General features: G+C 59.9%; 1 protein-coding gene across 1 annotated transcript in view; it reads right to left on the reverse strand.

The window, feature by feature from the left end:
- Positions 1-660, reverse strand: part of DNAJA4 (DnaJ heat shock protein family (Hsp40) member A4) — a 13,753-nt gene extending 13,093 nt beyond the window's left edge. The window contains exon 1 of the mRNA XM_034668875.1: positions 3-660. Coding sequence (XP_034524766.1) covers positions 3-82 — 80 coding nt within the window. The 5' untranslated portion in view covers positions 83-660. The remainder of the gene's footprint in view (positions 1-2) is intronic.
- Positions 661-10,117: the final 9,457 nt, after the last annotated feature.

Consider the following 10,117-nt stretch of genomic DNA (forward strand, 5'->3'; position numbering starts at 1 on the left):
ACCCGGTCTCCTCGGCCCCCCGCTCCTCCGGCTGTCCGTCCGACTCCCCGGAACTCCAGCTCTGACCGCCGCCCCGGGCCATGTCGGGGGGGGGCTGGGAAGGGGGCTTCGGCGCGGGGGCTGCCCTCACGACCGTCCCGCCGCCCAGGGGCCGCCGCCTTGCCCTTCCGTGGGTCCGTGGGTCCCGCTGGCCCGAGGACCGGCCGGCTCGAGGGGTCGCGGGCGGGAACCCTGCCCCGAGGGGTGGGACTGGGCGAGCAGCGTCCTGCGCTCGCGGGCCGCGCCCGGGGGGTGTGGCCGCCCTCTGTGCGGTCACGTCACGGGCGGGGGTGCGTGCGGAGGCCTGCGGCGCACAGCGGCCCCCTTGAGGGGTTTAGGGTGAGCGGGGGTCCGCAGCCCTGGTGGGACCGCGGTTCCTGGGGCCCTGCAGCTGCTGACGCCCCCCGGGGCATCTTCAAGGCTGGCGCGAGGGTAAGACCTTCCAGATTCGTGCTGTGGGCCGGGGCCTCCCCACCGCGCATACCTGGATGCCCTCAAGCCCCCCAAGGGTAAGCAGTGACGTCCTTCAGGGGATAGTGGCCCCATATCCAGGTCTCCGAGAGTGGGCAGTGGCCCCCCGAGTCCTGCAGGTGGGAATCCTTGCAAAGCATTGAAGCTGGACCCGGCTGGTGGGCCCAGTGTTGTGCACATGGAGGCTGGGGGTGGGTGCCAGAGCTGGGCTCGGTGGCCCTCCGGCCCGGCCCTGCCTGGAAGGCTACAGTCACAGGTCTCTAACCTGCCTGGGCTGTTGCCAGGATCACCCCCCGGCGCAGAAACGGGTGTAGGAGAGTGTTATCAGTGAGCTGCAGGCTCCGAGCTCCAGCCCGGCCCTGGACACTGTCAGGGAGGGGCGGCCAATGCTCTCCTCTGGGATCCCCTGGTGTGGTTTGGGGTCCTGTGGCTGAGGCAGCCTCCATGCCCTCTTCCAGTTCCGTGCGAGTGAAGTGACTTAACATCCAAGCAAAACTCAGCTGCTCATTCCTGGTTTGGGAGACGCTGCTCTTTCCCCTCAACGAGGCCGCTCTGGAGCAGTGACCTGTGGGCAGACAATGCAGGGCTGCAGGTCAGGGAGCGAGGTTCCGCAGCCAGCTGTCGGGGCCGCCCGAGCCTTACCTGTCCACGCTTGTTTGCTCATTCGCCCAATGTGGTGGTCGCCACCTGCACGCCTGCCTCTCTGGGTTCCCTCGGCGATCACACGGGACGACAACGGTGCACGCTTCCGGCACGGGGGGTCTCAAAGCCAGCAGCTCATGGGATCCCTGTGTCTGGGCTGCACTGCAGACCGATGCCTTCAGAGCTTCTGGGGTGGACCCCAAGCCTCTGTATTTGTACAGCTCCTCAGGGGATTCCGGCGTGCAGTCAGGGCCGAGAGCCGCTGCCCGGCACCGCACGCTCCCCGACACAGTGCTCGGGACCAACGACGCCCCCACGGCACGCACGTGTGGGAGGCCAGAGCCTACGGCACAGAACGGGTCGAGGAACTCGGGAATTGCAGACCTGGCTTCACATCCCAGCGTTGTTTCTTCTGGCTGTGTGACCTTGGGCTGTGACCAGCCTTTCTGAGTCTTAAATTCGGTGACTTTTTAATGGGGACAACAGTGCTAGTATCCACTTCATAACCGTCTCAAGCACCTGGCAGTCCGAACACACTGATGCATGTTTTTGTCTTTCTGCTTTTGTCTAAGCTCAAAAGGCTGGCAAAGATTCTGTCCTCTGAGCCTCTTCTTAACTAGGCCTCAACCTTGACCCGTAAAGACTCGAGCAAACACTGACGCGATTTCCAACCTCTCAAGGCGCATCCCTGAGATGACTCCCACCCCCCGCCATCCCACCCCGAAATGCCTGCGTGAGAAACCCAGCCTGCCCAAACTTGTTACTGTTTCTTCCACCCAACACCTGAGGATAGGGCCTCTGTCTCCAGGGTCTGTGGGAGGCTGGAATCTGCCATCAGCGCCAGCCGGCAGACCCAGCGGGCGTGCCTGCGTTCACACCGGCCCTGTGTGAGGGCCTGCGCCTCCGAGGCCCCGCTTGCCCCATTCCCTCCTGCATCCTCTCCTTGGAGCACTGGGTTGCTTCTGGACACGTTGAAGTGAACTCTCTTCTTCACTGCGGTGTTTAAACCTGCCCTCCTCTAACGAATGTGACTAGGCGGGGAGGTCAGGAGGAACTTTGTGGGGGAAGGTTCATGCCAGGCACCAGAAGTGACACTGTCTTGGGCAGCAGGGAAGGGGGGGCGTGCTGAAGGGATGACAGAGAACACAGTGCCGGGTGGAGGAAGGCTCTGAACTGGGAGAAAAGGGACTGCCTTTGGGGAACACTTTGCTTCTCCTCTGATGGACCCTGGGAGCCATTGAAGGTCTTAGAGCAGGAGCTGCATTCTGGGAGGAATAACCAGCAGCAGTGAGCAGGAGCTGGTGGGTCCAGACCTGCTGGGAGGGCTCAGAGCAGGACATGCAGATTTGAGAGGCCAGGGAGCTGACCGGCTGGCCCAGAGAGGGGGTCTAGAGGGAGGAAGAGGACTCCAGGGTGAAGCTAACCTGCCTTAGAAAGTGGGAGGAGAAAACAGCCGTTAGGCCAGAAGAGAAGCCGGAGTGGGGAGAGGAGCTGAACCCATGGGAGGCCAGACAGGCCGGCGCCCAGGCAGCAGGGGGCCAGAGATAACAGAGCCCGGGCTCTGAGAGGCGGCCACAGAGGCTCTCCAAGGAGAGGCCCCCAAAATAACAGTTGTCGCTCGCAGGCCATCGTCAGTATCCCAAGGGACTTCTGCTCCCCTGCCTCTATTTGGGTGTGTGTGACTTTGGGAAATGTCCTCTCTATGAGCCTCAATTTCCCCTTCTGTACAATGGGGGCAAGAACACCAACCTCGCGGGGTTATAAAAAGATTAGTGGAGACAAGGCACCTAAAGTGCTTAATATGGCCGTGCTCACAAGACGGAATTTGTGGATTTCATCGCAGCAGGTGGTGGGTGTGCACCTGCTGGGTGCCTGGCTCTGTGCTGGGCGCCTGGCTCTGTGCTGGGCAGCCACAACACAGCAGGAATAAGGTAGTGGCTTATTCCTCAGGCCACACCTGAGCCCCTGAATCTAACCGCCCTGGGTAACCCCCAGCTTGGGCCATGTTGCCCGCAAGCCAGCCGCAAAGACTCTTACTAAAATCACCATGGCTACGTTGCTGTAACAGCAAAACCCAAGCTTCTGATGATGTTTCTGTGGGTTACGGTCTCCAAGAGCCCACTTCCTCCTGGGACACAGGCCTCCGCCCAGAGCTGCTGCCACCAGAAAGGGGAGGTGTCTGTTTCAGGAGAAAGAACTCAGAGAGGGAGGCAGCGGCCCTCCTGGTGCATATTTGTACTTCGCACATGGCGAAGGCTTATGGGCCCGTGGGGAACAGACCATGCGCGCATGGAGCCCCCCAAGCTAGCGGGGACTTAAACCTCTAACTACGCAGAGCGAAGAGAGCCATGCAGGGGAAGCAGACGCAGACCCCGGCTCGCCCGACTGCGTTTCCTACAAACAGAAGGTCGCGGCAACCCTGGGTCCCGCGCGTCTCCTGGCTCCACTGTTCCAACAGCACTTCCCACTCGGAGTCTCTGTGCCACAGTTGGATAATTCTCCCAATATTTCAAGTGTTTTCCCTGTATTTGTTATGGTGATTGGTGGTCTTTGATGTTCCTGCAGTCTAGGGGCGCGTGGACAGCGCGCTTACTGATAGATGCTGGTTGTGACGGACTGCTCCGCCCATCAGCTGCCCGGCCTCGTCCTCCCTCTTCCCTGAGACACAACAATGCTAAAATTAGGCCCTCACTACCCCTACAGTGGCCCTAAGTGTTGAAGTGAAGGGGAAGAGACCCCCGTGTCTCACTTCAAACCAAACCTAGAAATTATTAAGCTTAGTGAGGAAGGTACGTCAAAGGCCAAAAGAGGCCAAAAGCTCGGCCTTTTGCACCAGTTGGCGGAGTGGTGACTGCGAAGGAAAAGCTCTTGAAGGAAATTGGAGGACCATGCCAGTGAACCCGTGAATGAGAAAGGGAAACAGGCCTGGTCTGGACAGAAGCCCCAACAGCCACCCCACGGCCTGGAGCCAAACCTCGCCCAGAGCAAGGTCCTCACGCTCTTCCGTTCGGAGAGGCAGGGAGGGACAGAGCCGCAGAAGACAAGTCTGGAGCCCGCAGAGGCGGTTCCTGGGGTGGAAGGAAAGACACCGTCTCCGTCACAGAGGCAGCACGCTCTCCGGAAGATGCAGCTCGGACCGTTCACGAAGGCGGCTGCTCTCAACGGCACAGATTTTCAGTGGATGGAACAGCCTGACCTCAGAAGAAGACACCAGCGAGGGCCCCACAGCTGGACAGGAGTCCGTGCAGCAACGTCCACAACAGCCAACTAGGGAAAGAGCCCACACGTCCATCGACAGATGGACGGGTAAAGAAGGGGGTGTGTGTGTGTGTATGTATACACATTAATTGAATTTAAATTTAAAATTAAAAAAATAATAAAGTGTACCATTTGATAAACGTATAAACCGACGAGACCTTCACCTCAAGCAGGGTGGTGAACACACGCATCGCTCCCCAAAGCGTCCCCCTGAGGGAATGTGCGTTTAAAAGACTGACTACCCCAGCTGGTAATGAATGAGCCGGAGGCTCATTCAACTGTCTCCTAGTTTGGGTCTTTCCAGGAAGTAAAGCTCTCAGTGCGCTTGGGTGTGGTGCTGGCTCGGCCTCTTCCGCTGTGTGACCTCTGGCAACGACGTCGCTGTGTCAGTCTCTCATCCCTAACAGTACGACCCCAGAGGGTTGCGGGGAGTACGTAAGGTCACACATGGGATTGCACGCACACGTGCATGCATATGCATGTGTAAATCTTACGCGGCAAACCCCTAGGGCTGTTCCTGACACATGCGGTCAACGTGGACCGTTGTCACTTGATGCCAAGAGCCCATCAGTGCGTCTGCGGGAAGTGGCGCATTTGGAAATACAGAACGCCCAACAGGGTAGCTAGAACGGGAACTGTCCCCGGAAAACACACTGAAAAGCAGTTTAGAGAGGAGTTTGCGATTCTAAGGGCCGGGTCTTTACAGATGACAGCTGAATGGGGGACACGGAGGAGGGTCGTCTGCTCCAGGAGGGAGCACGGAGGCAAAGGGGAGGAGGAAAGGAGCGGCTACGAGTAGAGAGCCCAGCTGAGGCGAGGCTGGCTGCTGTCCTGTCTCCTCACCTCCAGCCACCCGCCTCCAGCGGGCGGATGCACGGATGTGGGTGTGGGAGAGTGTGCACGTGTGAGCGTGCACGTGTGAGCGTGCACACGTGTGTGCACGTGTGAGTTTGCACGTGAGCGTGTGAGCATGTGCGTGCGTGTGTGAGCGTGTGTGCACGTGTGAGTTTGCACGTGTGAGCGTGTGCACGTGTGAGTGTGAGCGTGTGTGCATGTGTGCGCGTGTGCGTGCGTGTGCGTGCACATGTGAGTGCACACGTGAGCATGTGTGCCGCGCAGGGCGGGGCTGGGAGGGGACGAGAAGGCTCAGGCGAGGCCGTCGATCCTCCGACTCTGGGAAGGCATAGAGTTGTGGGAAAGCCTGCATGTGAGCCTGTCGGCTTTGAGGGATTTGAATAGATTTTACCTACACTGATGACGATCTGAGTCCATCTGTTACTCTTACTCTCATTGTTATACAAAAAAATACCCCGCTAAAGAGACTCCCTCCTGGGAGAAACACAGAGGAAAGAAGAGCACGGTCTTGGTGCAAAAAAATTAAAAAATAAATGTAAAAATCCCTCTGGAAATGCTTGCTTGGCAGAAATACGTCTTTCCTTTCGGGTTAGCTGACAAGCGGTGTCTGGAACAGCCCTAGGAAACGTCAGGCCTTGAACAAAGAAATGAAGATCCCAGTATTTTAGAAGGTCCCACTCATGACGCACCCCCAAAAATGCAAATTAAGAGTAGCATGATACTACTTTTTGCCAGTGAGGACCAGGAGAGGCGGCGTCCACAGTGGAACTGCGGGTCTTGTGCAGTGGAGAGAGCCCCCCATGTTCACCGGCTGTGGGCCTCACTGAGGAGGCCAGCAGGACCGGGGCACCGGGTGACAGGCATCCCAGACCCAGCTCCAAGGTCACCCAGCACAGGAAGGGCAGGGTCCAGAACTCGGAAAAGACCAGCATTCACCTGCAAGGCATCATAGTACCCAGAGAACCTCGAGAGCCAAGCTCGTTAATTTTCAGATTTTCACAATAATTTATTAAACTATAAATTATGCGCAGTGAAAGGCACAGCACTGTGGACCGCCCAGTGCCTGCCTGTGTGTGTGAACCCACGTGACCACCACCGGGCTCCAGAGAGAGCAGCTCCTTCACCCCAGTGTCCTCCGTACGCACCCTGGCTCTGTCCCCACGGGGCGGCTGTGCCCACTGCTGACCCCACGCCCGTGGGACCATAATGTGCGTGTTCCTTGCATCCGGCTGCTTCTGCTCTTGGTGTTTCTGAGACGTGCCCGTGGCCGTGCGCTCCTGCGGGCAACACGTGCGGGTCCCCGTGGCCCTGCCGCCTTGTCATCAGCCGCGTCGCCTGTAGTCGTTTCCGGTGATGTAGTCATAGTGAAGCCTGTCATGGGCTTTTCCCTGAGAACCCAGCAGACTGAGCATCTGTTTATGGGCTTGTTTCAAAGGCCAATGGGGGGATGTCAAGGGCCCGGGAACCCATGGAGGGGGGTCCCCCAAAGACGGCTCAGCTCCACTTTGGGGGGTGGGTGGTGAAATGTACATCTGTTGTCCTCCTTTCCCCAACCTTCTCGCCGCTTTCTGTGGGCCGGCAGTGGTTTTGGCGACAGGGGAGGACTGGGGAAGTTGTCCTTGTGTTTGGGGGCTTAACATGGAACCCGTGGTGAGACGCGGCCTGCGTTGAGCCACCTTGGACGGCACGTAGCTCCTTCCCGTGAGGCTTCCAGGCAATTCCGTTGACTGGATTGGCTCTGACTTCCTTCCATTGCTGCAGAAACCCCGGGGTGGCTGTGGGCTCTGGGGCAGGTGCAGGGAGGCCCGAGGAGCGAGACCGCCGGCAGCACGGCTCAGTGAAGTGCGTCACATGGAACATGGTTGTGTGATGGCCCAGCACCAGTGTCCTGTCCAGTAGCCCTCCAGAGAGGGGTCTCTCCCTGCGGCAGGGCCGGCCGGGCTGCCGGGCGCTTGGCCTGTTCGCTGCCCCCGGAGCACCGGAGGGACACAGCCAGCAATGTTGTTGGCCCAGCCTCCTGCCAATTCTGCAGGTCCTCCCGCGACCTTGCAGTAGGTGGCCACGGGTCTGAATGTGGCCCACGGGAAGCGAGGGGATGGTTTGGGAGCCCTCCCGCGACGTCTCTCTCCCTCTGCCTGCGGCGGCGTGGTGGCAGGTGACCCGGGAAGCCGTGTGTGGAGCTGCGTGTCTGGGTGGCTGCGGGAAGCAGAGCGGTCCCCACACCCCACACCCGTCAGAACAGCTGCCGGGGCTTTATGGGAGCAAGACAGAAATCCGTTCTGGGTAGAGCTGCTGTAGCTTTGGGGCTTTCCCAGCGCATCCGTTGCCCGCCCTCGTGCAGCTAGCTGGAGCCGGTTCCTGCGGCCTGCCACCGAACACTCGGACCCACCAATCGATCTGCGACTCGGCGTCTATCCGGAAGGGCGTGCGCGAAAACGCCAACGACCCGATCTCCGGATGACGGAGGTTTGGGTGATTTCTATTTTCTTATTCTGCTCTTCTGTGTGTGTGTCTCTCTCTCTCTTTTTTTTTGCATGAGAATTTATGTAAAATATACTTAGAAAAAGTCATTAAAAGTAAGCAGGTTTGGATTCTCCAAGACGGGGCCAGAGCAGCACCGTCTCTGCCCGGAAGGCCACCGGGCTTGCAGAAGGGCTGACCTGGGGCCCCTTGAATCGTCTGTGAGCTCGGCGCCCAGCCCAGCAGCCTGCACGGCTGTCCTCCCTGCGTCAGGACCCTGAGTCCTGCCTGCTTCAGAGTGGGGCCCGGAGCCGAGCCCGGTAGCAGAGGCCGGCCCGCCATCCAGGGAGGCGTCTCTGGCCCCGGGGTCAGCACGCCCACAAGCCCTGGGAGGGCCACACGGGGACTGAGGACAGGCCCCCGGAACACCAGTGCGTGCTCCTCCCAATTCTCTGATCCTCCCCGGGCGGGGGCAGCGGGGCGAGGCCCGCGCTAGGAGGGCCCCATGTCTTTGTTTGGTTTGGACCAACACACTGTCCGGGGCACCAGCTGTGGTCTTTGAGCTGTCCGGGCAGGAGACCTCGCTCACCAGCTGCAGGGAAGGCTCAGCGTGTGCTGTGGCCGGCCCCCTCAGGAGCTTCACACCCGCCCCGCGGCGTGGCACAATCGCGCATTTCCCAGTGAGGAGACAGAGCCACCGCTCACCCCAGGTCAAGCGCTGCGAGGATGGGGACCCTGCCAGGACCCCAGCCCCATCTCAAGGATCCCAAAGCCCACTGCGTTCTTTCCAGTCTGCCACACACCTGTGTCCGCGGCTGAGGTCCGGGGGACAGGCGGTTAGCTGTGCAGCCAAACCCTCACGGGACCGGCGCAAGGACGCGGGAAAGCCTCTCCGGCTCCAGCAAAGTCTTGGCTTCTTTCTTGTTTTTATGAGGAGGCGGGTTAGCTCCCGTGCAAATGTTTTGCTCAGTTTCTGCAAAAATCATATAATCCGCATACACACCCTCCCAATCTTTGGGTGAGGACATTAAGACCCCAAAATGGGCCCCAGCTTGCCCAGGGTCCCAAGCACGTTAGTCCAGACAGCTTCACGTTAGAACCTGGGCGTCCTCGCTCCCAGACGATGACTCTGCAGCAAACAGCCGACAAAACACCCCAATCACTGTCCTGTGCTCGGTAGTTTTATTTTGGTTTATTTTAAATTCCAGGGCGGTTCAATTACATTAGTTTCACCCGGTGCTCGTGACGTGTGTAGGCTCAGCGACCTTAAAAATAAGCTTCCTACTGCAATATAACGTCCCCACCGAAAATACACTCGTCCCCAGCACACAGCTCGATGAATTATCACAAAGGGAACAGAGCTGGAGCAGCCTCCGGGGGCCCCCCGGGGAACGGCCCTGACGTCTAACGTGCGGAGTCGCAGTTCCTCTCTGTGACCGTTGTCCACGTGAGCCCTGAAACACGGGTGGTTCTGTGTCTCGCTGCTTTGGGTCCGTGTGAGCCTGGTGAGAATTACCGGTTTCTGAGCTGACAGTAACTACATTCTCACTGCTGCTTGCTGCCCGCCGGAGTATGTCACCCACTCTGCTGTCCGTGAGCACTGGGGGTGTTTCCAGTGGGGGGCTGGTGTGGCCTCGGACACGCCCGTGCCTGTCTGCTAGTGCACGTGTGTTCACGTCTGTAGGGCCCACCCCGGGAGTGGGATCGCCGTGGGGGTCAGGGTGGCGCTTCCTCTCGGCCCCCCCAGGCCTTCCCCCCGTGGGGACCCCAGCGTGGTGCTTTGAGCCATCCCCGGTGAGGCGTGGGGAGAACGGGCACGTGGGCAACAGCGGGCACCGACGGGCTTCAGTAGAGCGCTGCCTGCGGGCTCTGACGTGTCTGAGAGAAGTGCTCGCGGTAGAACCGTTCAGATAACCCCTTTCAGATACACAAAGGCCCCACATCTGCAGTTCGGGAACCCGTTCTGTTCAGGCTGCCAGTTGCTGATAACCTGCTGAACCTGCACGGCCTCACCCGCGGGGGCTGGAGCACGCTGGATGCCTCTGCAGCTGTGCTGGGGCTAGGCCGTGTCCCCCTGCCCTGCGTCCCCTTATCCCTGCGTCCCCTTACACCTGCGTCCTCTTGCCCCAGCGTCCCCTTGCCCCTGCGTCCCCCTTACCCCTGCGTCCCCTTACCCCTGCGTCCCCCTGCCCCTGCGTCTTCTTACCACTGCATCCCCTTACCCCTTGCGCCCCCTTGACCCTGCGTCCCCTGCCCCGGTGTTCCCTTACCCCTGTGTCCCCTTACCCTGCGTCCCCTTGCCCCTACATCTTCTTACCACTGCATCCCCTTACCCCTGCGCCCCCTTGACCCTGCGTCCCCTGCGTCCCCGCCCCCCTCCCTCAGGCCCGGC

Source organism: Ailuropoda melanoleuca, chromosome 9, assembly GCF_002007445.2.
Source record: "Ailuropoda melanoleuca isolate Jingjing chromosome 9, ASM200744v2, whole genome shotgun sequence".
In the NCBI taxonomy this organism is placed as follows: domain Eukaryota; kingdom Metazoa; phylum Chordata; class Mammalia; order Carnivora; family Ursidae; genus Ailuropoda; species Ailuropoda melanoleuca.